This window comes from Gobio gobio (genome assembly GCF_949357685.1).
Source record: "Gobio gobio genome assembly, chromosome: 16".
Lineage (NCBI taxonomy): Eukaryota > Metazoa > Chordata > Actinopteri > Cypriniformes > Gobionidae > Gobio > Gobio gobio.
In genome coordinates this window covers 35,742,080-35,759,669 of record NC_137109.1, presented here as the reverse complement: position 1 = coordinate 35,759,669, position 17,590 = coordinate 35,742,080, and the positions used below count along the sequence as shown (strand labels likewise).

General features: G+C 38.2%; 1 protein-coding gene across 10 annotated transcripts in view; it reads right to left on the bottom strand.

Annotated features, from left to right (window-relative positions):
• Positions 1 to 17,590, bottom strand: part of diaph2 (diaphanous-related formin 2) — a 551,295-nt gene that overhangs the window by 129,471 nt on the left and 404,234 nt on the right. For all 10 annotated transcript variants that reach the window (XR_013818231.1, XR_013818232.1, XM_079839686.1 and 7 more), the window contains one exon: positions 1,142 to 1,266. Coding sequence is in view for 8 of the 10 variants with exons in the window: in XM_079839686.1 (XP_079695812.1) it covers positions 1,142 to 1,266 (125 nt within the window). In the remaining 2 variants the exon portion in view is untranslated. The remainder of the gene's footprint in view (positions 1 to 1,141; positions 1,267 to 17,590) is intronic.

Sequence of the window (17,590 nt, the reverse complement as noted above, 5' to 3'; positions counted from 1 at the left end):
GTCAGGCCGGCGCTCAGAACCGGCACAAAAGTCAAACTCCCTTAAATAAGCACGATTTCAGCTCTGTTTTGGCACACATAAACATTCACATGACGGAAAGGAAAAGTTAAACAACTGTCTAACTTCCTTACTCCTTAGAGTCTGAGAAGTGTTGTGGCATCTAATTCGAATTGAGACTAGCGAGCACTTGCGTTCCTGTTATCGAAATGGGAGAGGTGCTTTGAGAGCCCTCAGAAAGTCCGAGAGAAGGGGCCTGTGGCATGGGGTTATAAGTATAGAAGGCTAAGAAGCCCTCCATTAGAGTCTGTGGGGAGAAAGTTGTGCAGTATAAATAGCTCCCAGGCTGAACTCCCTTTGGAGAGCTTGAGAGACGAGGAGAATGCGGATAAAAATCTCACTTTGAGACAGCCTATCCAGTATTTTTGTCTTGTTTTCCATCCTAAAACATTAAAGATCTTTAAAAACAAGACATTTCATTTAGAAGACAAATTGCATAAAAAAGGCATGTTTTTCGGGAATCCATTTCGGGTTTTTTTTTCATATTCTATTTGCAGATTTTGTTTTTCTTGTTGTAAACTTCACTATGTCTTGTTATATTTATGCTTAAAAGTAAATCAAGACATAATTAGGAAATTAATCATATAGTACATTTATAATGTTACAAAAAGTTCTCCATTTCAAATAAATGCTGTTCTTTTGAACTTTCTATTCATCAAATGAAACAAACAAACAAAACAAAAATACTAAGCAGCACCACTTTTTTCAACACTGATAATAATCAGAAACGCTTCTAGGGCAGCATAATTCTCATGATGCTGAAAATTCAGCCATCAGTTTACCATCACAGGTTAATTTATGTTTTAACACATATGAAACAATAATAATTGTATTATTTCAAAATTTTCCTTCAAATAAACGTAGTCTTGGTGATCATAAGAGACATATTTCAAAAACATTGAAAAGTCTTACCAACCCCAAACTTTTGAACCCCCAAATATTTGTACTAACTGGAAAACAAGACAAAATTCTTTTTTTTTTCCTATTGGCAAAGCGACCTCAGCCGCTCAATCCGGCACAGGGGCCCATGCTAAACTTTCTATCATGAAAGAGAGTAGAGGTAGTACTTGCACTCAAAGGATATCGACATTTTTTCAACAAACTTATCCTGCTTGTCATCAGACTTGGGGAAGTTCTGGATGTCGGTCTCCAGCCTCTGAATGTGCCGTTCCATTGTGTCCAGGCTGGCTTTCAGGATCTGGGCAGATACTGCAAAAAACAAAAATAAGCAAACAATGCTTAGTTTGTGGTCACACAATTAATTTCACTTCATTTATTTGAAAGAATGAGTCTATGAATGTATGCCTAATTGTACTGAGCCACAGTGTACAGTTGGGCTTTATTATATGTTATTTTATTTATTTTTTTGAAGTGAAGTGTTTCAGATTTTTCTCCTATACTGTGTAGGCGGTAGTTGTATGCCTACTTCATACTGTTTGATGAACTCCAGTGCTCCTATTTAAAATTCAACATCTTGACAAGCAACATATTAAGTCCAGCATCTAATTCAGCCCTCAGAAATCTTTGTATATAAAGTCTATTAAACACTGCACTTAAGTTACTGCCAAAGGGTTTCTAAAACAACTTTTAAACTCTGAAGACTTTGATCAGTGATATTATCAGAATGGGGGATTTTAATATTCAGCTGAATCACAACTAACTAACTATCTAACAAATTTAGGTTTGAATAATAGGTTCTCAGTGTCTAATTTGTCAAATGGACATTCTATCTTGTTTTGAACTCAAGCATATATCGGCTGGTTTGTGGGGTAAATCTTGCAGGTGTGCTCAGGTGGACAGGTGTCCTGAAGTGATGCTGAAGTTTGCTGACTGCGGCTGCTGTCCTGAGGCTGAGTGGTGTCAGCATGGGTTCAGCTTCATTAATCTCTACATAATCACTGTTTACGGTTCTCCATCTCTCTCTGCACTCACTGTAGGCCTTTCAAGTCTGGACTTCAAAGCGCCAGCAGTGTCTTAGGGGGATCAGTAGGGATGCAGACGCAGTTGTGGCGCCGTATTGTGATTGGTGTATGGCTTTAGCTTTATTGATACACACGGTACGAATGATCATGGCAAGAGAAGGTCTGTCTGGGAGGGTCAAAGCTCTGACTCATCATAGACATGAGAGGCTTTGTATGGGTCTTAGAGTGGACAAACACTCTTCAAGGGGGTTGCCATGAGTAAGCAACCCAGGTGCAGACTCCAGCTCATACAGCAATTACTCAAATATCAATAATGTCTAATACAGGGATGTCAAAAATATAATTACTTTGGAACCAAATAAAGAAAAAAAAGTGGGGGAGGGGGAAGGTTTTATTTGAAAGACATTAATACTTTTATTCAAAAAGGATGCACTATATTGATGAATAATAAATACATGTATATATATATATATATATACATGTGTATATATAAATCTAATAAATGCTAATCTTATGAATTTTCTATTCATAAAAGAATCCTGAAAAAAGTATAATGGTTTCCACAAAAAATGTTTTCAAAGACAATAAAGAGAAATGTTTCTTGAGCAGCAAATCAACATATGTGACCCTGGACCACAAAACCATAAGTCATAAGTCAACCATAAGTCGTACGGGTATATTTGTGGCAATAGCCAACATCACATTGAATGGGTAAAAAATGTTTTTACTTTTATGCCAAAAATCATCAGGATATTAAAGATCATGTTCCTTGAAGATATTTTGTAAATTTCCAAACGTAAATATATCCAAATTGTATTATTAGTAGTAATATGCATTGCTAAGGACTTAATTTGGACAACGTAAAAAAATTGCATCAATGGAAACCTTATTTATTCAGCTTTCAGATGATGTATAAATAAAAATGAATAAATAAATACAAATAATGACCCTTATGACTGGTTTTGTGGTCCAGGGTCACATATTAGAATGATTTCTGAAGGATCATGTGACATTGAAGACTGGAGTAATGATGCTGAAAATTCAGCTTTGCCATCACAGGAATAAATGACATGTTTTTTTTAAATTATTAAATTGTAATAATATTTCACAATATTACTGTTTTTACTGTATTTTTCATCAAATACTGTAAATTCAGCCTTCATGAGCATAACAGCAACACACTTCTTTTTTCAATCTTACCAACCCCAAACTTTTGAATGGCACTATAGTGACTTGCAAAAGTCTGGATGGCCTGCAGGATTCAATCTCTGTTATTTCCTGAGGTCAGTGCTAATAACATCTGCTTTAACTTTTCCTTCTCGACAATAAAGCCCAAGTAGGAGGACAGCGGACAGCAGCTACAAATCTACTCAAAGCACTAACAACAATATAAAGGGTAGACACCGTGTCATTAGTAGCATGCTGGAGGAAACCCACAACTGAGGATTTACTGTCCCCTAATCAAGGCTTACAAAGCTGAGGTTAACACTGAGGACAGGCCTTGCGAGAGAACAGAAGCAACAGAGAGAGAGAGAAAATTGAGCAAGGGCAAGTTTAAGCTTTTTCAGTGACACTACAGCTTGTCAGGCCGATTTTAAAAGCTAAAACACTGTTGGTTTGAAATACTCGGATGGCATGTTACAATGATTTTTATAGGGGGAAAGAGAGATAATTGTGGGCAGACAGATGATGGAGATGGATAGGCAAGATAGCATGGTGTGAGCCTCACTGGACCTGGTGCTGGGGGAGCAGCAAGAGTGAGAAAAAGCCAGCTTCTGAGTTCAGCTAATAACAGCACTGACTCACTCATCTCACAGGCCTCGCCACTGATGAAACACAAACACCAGGGACCAAATGAAGAAATCTCTGTTGCAAAACCTAGCAAGCATCATTCTGAGGTAACATGGAAGAAATCATTGAAGGCTGTTCTAAAAGCTAGACATCCAAATTTTCCTTAAATTAAAAAAATACAAATAAATTAATACTTTTAGTCAGCTATAATGCAATAAATTGATCAAAACAAATGCATTTCAAATGTATGCTGTTCTTTCAAACTTTCTATCCTGGGGGGAAAAAAAGGAATCAGGGTTTCCACAAAAATATTAGGCAGCACACCTGCTTTCAAAATGTATTATAATAAGATAATATGAAATGTTACTTGAACACTAAATCAGCATATTAGAATGATTTCTGAAAGATCATGTGACACTGAAGACTGGACTAATGGCTGCTGAGAATTCAGTTGTGTCATCACAGGAATTTTTACATCATTTTACATTCATTTACAGCTTTTTACTGTATGTTTGATCAAATAGTAGTAAATATAATAAATATACTTGTAATTCAATTAATACTAATTAATATACTGTATATAATTTAATCAATAACCTATCATAAAAAAAACACACAAAAAAACAGACTATTTTTCACAATATTTCTGTGCTAGGCATTTTAAGCCTATTAGGGTGCCCCGCTTTGTGCCTCACAGGCTGATCATTAGCTAAGCAACATGCTAATGCCAAACTCTATTGGAATCAACTGAGTGAGTGAAATCTCCCGTGCGGAGTGCAACACGTGTGGCAAGCAGACATAATCAATCACTTCTGAGGTTCCATCTCTGTTAGGATATACTCACTTAGATAGCAGCTGCCTATGTAGGAGAGAAAGTCAGCAGAAAGACACACCCCTTGTTTACCACAAAATAAAGTAATTTAGGACCACACAGCCTAGAGAATCCATAAATAGATACTTTATTTCCCAATGTGAGCACTTAAAAAATTAATTGCTTAGTTTAATTACTACAATAAATAGGATAATGCCACGGTGTCCAGTACAATCAGGATTTTGACTGTTAATATAGCTATAAAAAAGTTATAGTGGTAACTGCAGTGTGGTACTGCACGTGAAAATGAATATGAGAGGAAAATGTTAATATTTCTTTTGATGTTCTTCTGAAAGCACAGGCTCATTATGGGTCAGTTTCTGCTTTTCAGCAATAAATTTGTTTGTCTCAGAAGCAGCTTTCCTCTTCTTAATAGAGAGCCCTGCTGGAAGCCCAAGCAGAAAAAAAGGCATCCTTTTGGGATATCATTAGTAAGATTAACAACAAAATAACACTGTTTACAGGGGACCAGTACTGCCGCATTAATAACTTGAACATGCCCATTTCACATGATCTGGAGGGGAGGGAAATAGAAAAGGAAAAGATAACCCTGAAAAAGATTCCCTGTCCTATTCACAGCAACCATTTATGGGGCACGGCGATTTAAACTAATGGCTACTGTCTGTGTGGTTTCATTTCACCCAGTAACAGCATGTGCTTGAACATTCGTCACCTCCTTAGGTCAAAAAATATTTTGGCTATTGGCTAGTTCACAAAGTTCATTCTTGCATTCCATCTGTGCTATTATTATTTTTTTTAGACTATGTATTGTTTTTTTCAAGGCCAGTTTGTTCACAACTATAATGGTATCATAAAACGTTGTCCCTTTATCTCAAAACACATAACAACTGTAGCTATGTATAAACTTGCATGATGAATACCGTCACAGCATGAGCCGAGATCTGAGTGAATTCAAAGATCAAGGACTTGTCAGCATTAGTGCCCATTGTTACAGCATTACACAATAAGACAAACTCCTTGCTGGTTGGCTTCTTAAAGATTTACAGTCAGGGTTTAGTGTCTATGAGCCCTGCCCTTCTGTTCTGCCTTGCTCTGTGCGATATTCATTCTCAGAGCCAGGGGATAGACGAGGACTATTTCATTAAGGCCCTTCCCGTCTCCTCTTGCCATAAACTGCCATGAAGTAACGTTGCTTGTCATAAAAAAGAAAGAAGATGCGCTTTGCAAAATACCAAATCATCAGCTGTAATGCCAAGGTGTCAGCGTTACTGTCAGGCATTTGTTGGAGGGCACCATTTCCATGTGAGATTTATAGATAAGGCGTATCAATATTTCATTGCTGTAGCCGAGATGCTCAGATGATACAATATGAATTGAGATTTATTTCTGAGCAGGATGCCCTGGTGTAGCATAAGGCGTTTGCGATTCAAATAATCTCCACCAACAAAGGAAAACAAAGCATATAGCAAGAGACAAGGTCAGCCATGAACAACCATTAAGTGGTTTACAATACAATAATTGCCTCTTTATCTCTCTGCATGTGAGGATTTGAATTACACAAGAGAGTTCATGTATGTATGAATGAACATACAGTATGTATGGATCCATAAAAATATAGGTATACGGGGGAAGAGTGTGTGAGCGAGCAAAAGAAAGAGAGATGAGGAGGTACCTAAAGGGGTTTATGCATGAAAGCTATGGTCCATCACTTTACATATGTACACCGATAATTGGCAGGGAAGTGGGAAACTTTCATTAAACTCCAATTAGACTGGAGTTCATTGCATTCATCCTGTACAAAAAAGTTTGATAGGGAGAAGGAAGCAGAACAGGGTATAGCTAGATTATGTCTTTTAATTTGGTATGTAATGAGTTTGAGGCTCAAGAGACCCTTAAAATAAAGACGTTACAGATACAAAAACTATCCCCTCTCCAATTCTACCTTATTAACTTTAGAAGGTAAAATGTAGTTCTTCCAATAACGTCTCTTCCCAATGAAAACATGCCTGTCATTGGAAAACCATGAACAGACGAGAAACTTCAATCTTTAAAACATAAACTAAAAACCCTAAGTCCTCACTGAAGCGCATCTAAGGATTATTGAACTCAATATACAATAACTACCTCTAAACAAGCAGCTACTTGTATAAGCATTGAACTGATATATTTCATGGCGATTTAGAGGCTTTTCTATTTAGTTAATGGAAAATGAAATCTTTTCAGTTTGTTTAGAAAATATTTACACATCTGCCAGCACTTCTTTGGCACTTAAGAATGTGTAAAGGTAATGGAAAATAGACAGCACAGTAATGGCATATTGCCATTTTTACTTTAGCAGTACAAAGAGACAAAAGCATATCTACATCTCTACCAAAGGGCCTTTCAAGAAGAACAAAATAGCTCAGATCACACTGCATAAAGATTATATGCTTGTGGTGACAAAGCAATGCAATTGCTATCTTATGACTAATATGGTGTGTTAAATGCTGAAATAGTGGATTATTTTAATTAAAGCAAAAGTCAAATTGAAGAAAAGAAAATATGTTATTATTGGTCATTTAATTATTTAATAGCATGATGACTTTTAACATTACTGTGCAGTCCAAGCAGAGTCCTCGAAACTGCACAAGTAAGATAAATATAATACAAATAAAGTGCAGTTTTACAGGCATTTATAATAATAATAATAATAATAACATCCAAGAATCACAGCTCAAAAAACACTAATAATAATAAAAAAATTGAAATATTAATATCACTGAAAACAGAAAACAAACAGTGCATAGTTTGTGCATAAATCTCTTAACTCCAATGCAAAAAGAGTGTAAATCCACAATACATTTTGTGCAGAGCATAATTAATAGTCACCATCAATGGGGTGCTAATCGGATGGAGGGGAAACAAGGCAACAAATCCTTTTACGTTTGCTCCATTTATTATTTTAATATGTGTTTTCCTGAAATCCCTCACTTTGCAATTCATAATTAAGGATTTACTGACTGATTTGATCATCTGAGAGCTTTTGTATTTAAAAACCTTAAGGTTGAAATATGATTTAAAATAAGCTGCTAGCCACAAGAGATTCCAGCTGATGAAAAAAAAAAAAAAAAGATATATATTTCTGGATCGCTAAGAGTAAATAAAACGGGATAAAGCAAAGACAACAATGGGTCCATGAGGAGGGGCACTCTAATACCACTGAATCCATTGTTGGTGAAATATAAACAATCCCACACCACATTATTCACTGTAAACAACTTCTAACATCTGAAATTTTAAAGAAAAAGGATCAAACAACAGAACTCTAAAACCATAAGCAAATCCCATTTCCCCTCTGAATGAGATGAGTAATTCTAGATTACCCATTCACATTCACGTCACATCAACAGCACACCTCATGCAATACAAATACTGGTGAGCTATGTCTATGCTGGCCGCTGGCCATCAAGCGTGTGATTGGGAATCGTCAGCCTCTGTCCGTTCTTCTTAACGGACACCCATTTTGGAGGAGAGGATTTGCCATACAGGAGCGGTGAGGCTGGAAATAAAAGTGTTCTTTCTCTCCTCAGCTTCCCTTAGGATCCCGTAAACAGTGCTGGCCGGGCGATAACGCCACTCTTTTGTGAGAAGCTCATTGGTTCAATGACATCCCTTCACAACTGAGGCTCTAAAAGAACCTGGATTGGATGCAATTACTTAGCTCAAACTGCAGATAGAGATGATAGATAATGTGTGGGTCAGAGATCCAACTCTTTCCCTGACCTAAAAGAGAGAACATTTAAAAAAAAGAAGGCATCAAACACATCTGTATCAAACACATATGGAATTGCACTCATACACTTTAGAAAACATACTGTCTTTGGCAGCCATCGTGACAGCAGATAGCTGAAGCACCATCTCAGAGGCACACACAAATGGAGCCAATTATAATGCATTTTGATATATGAGAAAGTTTAGACATCAACCCAAGGTGTTGACAATTCTCTGGGAGTGGAGAAAAACTCAAAGACTCGCAGAAGGAGAAAGGGAAAGATGGAGAAAGGGCGAGTAGTAAAGCATGGTGCATGGACCTATCGATCTTTGCCCTCTTGAAAAGAAAAGGCCTAAAGTTTTTCAAGTTACACACATGCGTGACTTATAGTTCTTTTATAACATGGCACTGGGCAGATTTACTGTTTAACAACCAGTGAGTGATACCAGTCACATCGGTTGCCCGGCTCTTGACACACCAGGTAAACAACTACCCGAATAGCTCTGACAGAGGGAAAACAGAAAGGGATGACCCGCTGAGAGAGGAATACACCTTGAGAAGGGGCTGTCAGCTAGGGGGCCTCAGGGGCTCTGAGGAAAGTCTGGGATGTGCAGGTGCAGGGGGTAGAGGGTGTGGGTGGGCCATGTTTATGCGTTATGAATACTGGTGAACAGATTGTGGAGCTGGGGGATATTTATAGGAAACACACACCTTTGTCCTCCACTGCTTCACTACCCACATGCCCTTGGGTGATTGTACCCCTACTAAGGGCGCTTACACACTAGAGCTCCGACGAAGCCTTGGACAGATTAGGAAAGCATAAGATCTATTTTGAGATGGTGAAAAGTGCCAGGTTGTGAAGTTATTTATTTAATTTATATTTTCAAATAAGAATAAAGCAGCATTTCTATTCCACACGTTCAAGTGAAAGCCAAACAGGTGTCATACAGTTCTGGGAGGTTATAATTTAGTTACATGACAAGTAAAATCACTTGACTTTTTTGATGCCCTTTAGTGTTAATTGTGTCACCTATTTTTAATTTCGTCTTAGTCTTAGTCCTGTGCCAAATGTCCTTGTTAGTTTTAGTCATATTTAGTCATTCACATATCATTTTTTGTTAGTCAAGTTTTAGTAGACTAAAAGTCTCATCATTTTAGTCTAGTTTTAGTCAAAGGACAACTCAAGGTATCTTAGTCAAGTTTTAGTCGACTAAAAGTCTCATCATTTTAGTCTAGTTTTAGTCAAAAGGCAACTCAAGGTATCTTAGTCAAGTTTTAATCGACTAAAAGTCTCGTCATTTTAGTCTAGTTTTAGTCAAAGGAAAACTCAATATATTGTGTGGCAAAATAAGTTAGATAAAATATATATAACCTGCATAATGTATGTGCCACAACACCATAGCTAACTGGTTGATTTACAGCGTAGATGCCTAAAATCAGCATTAGCTTATGAGACGATGGTCACAAATATTTCGATCTTGATTCAGTATGAATTCATATTTATATGGCCTACTCTACATATTTATATAAGCAGTTATGATCTGCAATACTTTTTTGAGCAACTAGACTGCATGTATATTGATTAAAGAGCCATACAGGCACCAGTAATGGTTTACAAGTGAAAATTTATATTTTCCCAGCCACAAAATGACTCTAATTTGCCTCTTTGCATTTTAATTCTCTATTTTAACCTTAATTAATACACAAATTGTGATAAAAATAATAAAAATATTAGAAGAAACATTTTTTAAGCGGTCATTGATGGACCATAATTATTGCACAAATAGTATTTAGTACCAAAATATCTCCTCAAAATATTCAATAAATATTTATTTCTATTTATTTTAAAAATAGTTAAGGTGTATGGTCACATTTGACCACCAATGAGTATAAGTGTGACTTAATTAGTAAGGAATACCTGAGGGCTAAATACAAGAAAAACATTAACATTAATGTTAACAATGTTGCATCTCTACCACTCTCCATAATAAAATGATACTGTAAATGTGGTTGACGTAATAATCAATGCACACTATGCTGTACTGTTTACCAAAAAATTGCAGCAAACACCTGTATTGTGAAGCTGTTGTGTAACTTACGCGGCTTAAGCCATTCAAATGTATTGACACAGCGCTAGAAGTATTGAGCGCTCTGGGAACCACGTGATCGCGCGAGCGCCGCCGCGAGATGACAGGCTTGCAGCAACAGGAGGAGTATGAGAGAGACCTGTACTGAGCAACAGCGCGAACTCTTTCGGAATATTTTGAACAGCTGAATATTCTATCTCATGATGCAAAAGTAGAGACGATTGTAGACGAAAATGAAGAGAGATTTTATCTTGGTAGTCTCGTCCTTTTTCGTCAACAATAATGCATGTTAATTTAGTCTTAGTCAGCGTTTTTGGACATTGGTGCAGTCTCGTCATCGTCTCGTCTTCGTCATGAAAAAAAAGGTTGTTGACGAACATATTTAGTCTCGTCTCGTCTGACGAAATTAACACTAATGCCCTTCTAGGAACATTGCTATTAAATGTTTAGTAGTTTATGCTTTCTAGTGGAATAAAAAGATGGATGGATGGATAGATAGATAACTTCTTCTTTTGAATCTCTAATGTACATGTCCAAGACAAATAACATATATGAGTCTTAAAGGGAGGTAAGTTTATAGCATAGAATATCAGAGAGATTTTGAAATTGTTGCAGGATTTGTAGAGTGGGAGTTAGCTGCTTATTACTCCACTAGAGTTCACAGATTAGCTTATCTGAGGGAAATTATTGTGGATCAGTATTCATAAGTCAGATACAGACAGATCAGGGAGGGCAGACTCATCTATCAATGTTTGAACATCAACTTACAGTTTAATATCACCTCTCTGAACTCAGGCTAACGAATACCACAGCAGAGTGCATATCTTGTAAGGGAATACTTTCATTTTAAAGAAGGATTTCAATGACTGGTGTTTCTGAGATGATAGTGCAAACTGTCTCTCAAGAGTGAAGGGGAACCAGAGGCTAACTGAAACGGAACAGCGCATTCCAGGGCCCAGTTTTATGGCAGGGCCCCTCTCTTACTGCAATAGTGGAGCAAGGTTTGCTAAATTTTGATTGGATCTTGGTGGACTAGTACAAACAAATGTCCAACACCATCATATAAGGATGCTAGGACCACTGACAGACACCTTAATGGCTGGAAGGACAGGACAGTTTATGCCCTCCCCCAAACTTAAGGTGTAAGCTAACCGCCATGAAAATCATTTAGGACTTTTTGCATGCAAGAGCATTGGCTGAAAAAAAGGGAGGCTACAATGATCCATCCAATCCATTTCTAAACCTGTCAGGTATTTGTAGTGCAAAATCTGTATCTACAAATGAATGCATGCATGACAGTTCAATCTTTTCCTGTCTTGTTTGGACCCTATTTGTTTAGTAAATTGCCAAAGGCATTCTGGTGGTGGTTTGGAAAATGGGAAATGCATTGGTAAAACTTTAAAGACACTTTAAAGACTAACTGTGTGCTTTATGCAAATTAGTACCGGAGAGAAAAGAAGGGTGTTCCACACTGTGTGTGCCCCCTCTGATGCTAGCAGCCAATCACAGCACTGGAATTGAGAAGCACCACATTGCAATCTCCTCCTTATCATCAGAAAGGGATACATGTACCCTTTCAACATACACTCTTTGTTCTGGGTCTCCGGATCATCCAGTGAGACATTAACAGATACACTCATGAGACAATAGTAGATATACTGTTCTGAGTCTCCCATCTAGAGAGACAGATACGCCGTCCTGAGCCTCCAGTCTGTGAGGAAGGAGACATCAACAATCACTAAGTTCAGAGTCTTTATCCAGCAAGATATCCAGCAAGTAACAATTACAGCACATCCCATGCCAGAGAGACAAGAGGCAGAAGACATGCAGACACATTTGCAACAAGGTTAAGCTCAGGAGGGCAAACCTTCAGATTGTTGTTGTCCAGATTGTTAAGGACCCCTTTTGGGGCTCCACTGAGTTTTGTGTACAAAGCTGTTTAAATGGATTCCGGGTCCTTTCCCCACTAAGTTGTTACACAGCACAACCAGTGGAAGATGTCACCGCCATCACACTGCTCACTCGACCACTTGGAATGTAAATATCACTAAAGCAAGCATCTTTCCAGAGACCTTGGCATTCTTGTTTCTCTTTTTGTTTATAAATATATTTAATTACAGTTGTGTCTTCCTTGTTGATAATACAGAAGAGGCTTCAGATTAGTCAGATGACGAACTTCCTTCAATCAGAATGTTTATTTCTTCAACAATCTTTGATTGTTCTTTAATGACATGGTGGAATTCCTGGCTGGTGCCCCGTAATCTGAGAAGGAATCTGACACTTTCACACTCCTCTTATGTGACGTGACCAAAACTCACAATACCATTTGGTGCCCATATAGACCAAACCCTTACATTTATGTTGCCCATTTTAAGCATTAATCACTAGAGAGATTGACTCATGTCTTCACACTCATTCACAGCTTCAAAGTCATATTCTATCACATGGTGCATGCAACAGACCTTAAAGGGGCACAGTCCACTAGATGAGTGACATTTCAGCACTGGGGAAAGTTTCATGTGGCAGTTGCTCTGTTTGTTAGGCTGATAAGCATGTGGACAGTCTCCATAATGCAATGCAGGAAGGCAAGTCCATGAATAAAAGATCAATATCTTTGACATTCACACTGAAACTAGTGAAACGCCTTAGGATTCTGAACAAAATGTTCAAAATCGTCAGAATCAGTGAGACAATATCTGTTTTTCAGCATTTTCACAAACATGTAGCTCTTATTTAGATTTTATTTTCATCAATGTTTCTAGTAATGAAGACAATAATATGGTGGAATATTTCAAACTGCCATTTGCTTAAGAAATATCATTGTCATGCTTTCTTATGTGCATATATTGTGAATGTCTCATTGTGCATGATTATCACCAGCAATTTTGTCACTGCTCTTATTTCTAGCTCAACAGCTCCCTCTGTGAGAAATATCATGACCTGAGAGAGAATGTCTGCACTTATTTGGGCTCATTTAATAGGAAGTTAATATAAAAAATATATATACTATATGAATCCATTGAAAACAAGTTTACAATCTTATCAGCTTCAGGAAACAAACAAAAAAGCTTGTAGGTATAGATGTGCACAACTGATCTGAGCTGTTTCATGGATCGCTCATTGTGTGAAACAATACACTGTAAGGGCACACCTGACTTCATTGACCATTTCCTAGCTCTCATTAAAGGCTGAATAAAGCCTCACTTCATCATTGACACAGTTAATTCAAATAAATGAGAGGCATTGAAAACATGCAGCCTCCAGTGTCAGGGTTTTCTGCTCCCGCTGCATAAATGTCCGCCATAGATAATCAATGAGGCTTTGTAATGAAGACTTTTGTTCATTGGGGAAGAGGCTTTTAGATGATCGGTCACACTGGCTTTGTTCTGGATACAGGGCTGGGTAAAACCCAACAGTTATTTTTAGACACATGTAACAGCCCAGAAACACATGAAAGTGAATGCAGCAGTAAAATGTACCACATTACAACATTATGACGTCTCCAGTCATGGTAAAATACATGATAAAATGATCTAGATACTGTATATATAACTTCGCAGCACCCATAGAGACCAGCTATTATCCATAGAGTAATGCAGGATGGATATATCAACAGACAGACAGAAGATAGCTTGATAAAAAATTCAGTTCAACAGTTGAATGCTAAGATGTTTAGTTTCACGAACAGATAGCTTTTTGTTTCATGGCTCTTTTTCCTCTTGAAATGACGCCATTTGCTGCCTCCGATCATCCATCCTCTTTGTGAGGAGCTTTGAGGCTCACAGGCCTGGAGGTACTGAGGAGAGAAATTACAGCTTGTGCCTTTGCTCTTTGTGTGTCTATTCCCTATTCAGTCGCAATGCATATCCACGCGGTGCCACATGTGCTGCATTCTGTCCTGCGCTCAGGCCTGCTGATTGCTGCGGCTTTAGCTTGATTAATGGTGGATTTGAAATGAAAATGATCTATTCATCAGAGGTGTGAGGCAGTCTGCAGTCTTGATTGACTGTCAGCACAGGCCAAAGAGCCATGCTGGAGAGCTGGAGAGGTGCGCCATTAGAGGAGTTTGCCGCGGAGCGGATATCTCTCCATGCACACCACCAGTGGAATAGCTTGAGCGCAAAAGAGCTGCGGTGGAAGTGCAATTTAAGGCATAAGAAGCTTCAAGGACATTAGCGGGCCCCGGTTCAGACTGCCTGCTTTCGGGGGCGAGTGGGGCGTCTGACTGTAATCTGAAATTAAACAGAAAGCGCAGTCATCTCTGTCCGCTTAGTGGTCTGAACGCATTGACATGCCGCTGATTCACAGCCCTCCTGCTGCAGCTCATGCAGATGATAAGCCAATGGGAATCACAGCCAGTCTCTTCACTCATGGTCTTGTCATCTTAAAACACCAGTAAAACGGGTACTTAATGAAATTATTTAAGCATCTCCATCTGGCCATGGGACAGTGAGTCTTTGAGAAATCAAGGCACGATGAAACAAGAAGATCATTAAAGTTGGTTATTTTAAATCTGAAGCACAAGGCACATGTGAAATCTAACTGATCTGCAAGAAATCCATTTGCATCGAGCGGCACAAGTCTATTTTTATTGAGTGCTTGGTATCTATGGTGAGCAAAGCTTTTGAATCTTCCAAGGAATTCGAGCAAGTTGAAGAGGCCTCTCCAAACCGCACTTTCATAGTGAAGAACCAGGCTGCAAACAGCTCTTTTAGATCAATTCTTTGCTGTCAGCCTTGTGTGTTTAAATCAGCACGGGGGAAACGGTGCGCACACTGTTCTGGGCCAGGCTGCCAACTCCAGTGTCTATTAAAATAGATTGTTCTCACAGTGCGTGACCTTCTGCTTGTATTGGTACTGAGGCCCAACATTACTACCGAAATTAGGATACCCTGTGTCCCCTCTTAACAGCGTAATAAACTCCATACAATGTGATTTATATCCCTCCGCCATTGATAAAGGTCAGATCAATTCCCACACCTGCAAGCTCTGTCTTCATTTAGAGTGGTCGCGTGCAGGCGTCACGGACCATGGCATTTGCACGGCAAACACATGTATAAGTAAGTGTATATTCATGATGTGTTTAAAAAGGAAAGTGCCTGGTATTGATTGTAGATTGGATTGCCCATTTGCTTTTTGTTTTGCACCCAGTAGATGCACAGCCTCGGGCATTAGATTGCAGAGCTATAAAGAAGACTCTGTCCCTCGCTCGCTCACTCGCTCGCTCTCTACCTCGGGCAATCCTTAAACTCATCAGCGTTTTAATGAGACTTTCAAGCAGGGAGATGAATTAACTGCCTGCTTCTTTTTTTCTGACTGGCAGAATCCCTACAGACGACACAAGCAAACAGAGAAGCCAGACCATGCATTATTTCACATCATATCTGATATTCGCCATAGTCTTATAAACAAATAAAGATTGGAATCTCCTCCACCTGATGGTGATGGCTTATTACATCTTTCTCTCTAATTTCACAGATTGTCTTATAAGACAATTTTCCATTTATCCAGGTATAAAACATTTGCTGGTGGCTATACGAGAGATGCTGAAATGCAATAATCTAAAAATCTAAAGGCTGAAATGGTATCTAGGGAGGTCACAACATTATTGTTCTTAGGATTATTGCACTCTTAAACAACAACAACATAAGCATTTTATAGCACATTTTGGGGCACGTTTTAGATGCCCTTGATACAAACAGCACAACACCATGCCTTCTTAATTGACATGAACATTTACAATAATGGCATTTCAAGTGTTCTTCTCTTGCTTGTACAGTACCTCACAATGATCATTTATGCCATAAGTGGACTTGAAGCAATACAAAATCTAAAATAATAACCATACTGGAGTGAAATGCTGGATTGGACCCAGTGGATTTACATGGAAAATGTGATTCAGCAAGCACACATGAGATGGGCTAATGAACATGAGTTTATTTAGCATAACGAGGGAAAATTCACAAGTAATACGGGCCAGAAATGAATGGTATAATTGTTAAAAAGCTCTAAAAAATGTAAAAGAATGGCTTTCTGAGAATCCACATAATAAGATCATTCGAACAAAATCCCAACCTTCATTTCACTAGGTAAAATTCAACAGTATGATCCAATCTATGTGATCCTTCATCATCGCATCAATCAACTTTCACTGATGTACTGTATGTTGCTCTTCATTTGTCAAGGCTAATACTGATTCAAAGGCCTTTATACAACAAAACATCTTTGTGAACACCCAAAAGTGCATTATCACCTAAAATGAAGAGATTTATATTGCATAATGAGGTCTGATTTCCTTAATGGAAACATCTGATTAGTTGAAAACGCAATGAACCTGTGAGCTTTTAGACGTTGGATGCAACACCAATTCCAGTCTTCTCAGCCGAATGGCTGCGGGGTGGAGTAATGTTTGCCTTTCTAAAGTCCTTGTGTCTCTAGGCAGCTTCTATGCCTCGACTCAATTTAATAGCCATTACCTAAGGAGCTCTGTGACTCTTGGTATAACCGGATAACTAACAGCCACAAGCTGCGTGCCCATAAGGCTTTCTTCTGCATACCCCATCTTTAAAGCTTAATAGTACCCTAACGCTAAATAGAGAAGATAAGAATAAGAGGGAAAGGCGAGCGAACAGACAGTGTTATTAGCTTGCTGCCTCTTAACGCATCAATAAGTCATGAAATGATGTCTGCACTTTCTGGCGGTTCTTTCTTCAGAGAGAGACAATCAATAAATAAGCTGTATGTGACTCATTAAGGGGACTTCAGTTGTGATTATTCAAACGAAAGGTTAAGATATGTGCATTGCGCTTTGTTAATTCCGTTTATTAAACAATTGGATTTAGGTTCACTAAACCTTATTGAACATATCTTCTTGTAGCGTGCGAATATTTAAAAAAAATGTGCGGTTTATTTCACAGTCTAGTGGACCTCTGAAAACATTAAGGGAATAATTCACCCAGAAATGATCATCTGTAATTGTTTACTCACCCTCATTTTGTGACAAACCTGTATGCTGGTATTTTTCACAAATAAAGAGAAAAGCTGAATAATATTGACAGCTATTTTCCATACAACAAAATAGTGACCACATCTTCTACGCATCTGCTACGTTTTATACGAAAATAATAAAACACGAGGGTGAGAAAATAAT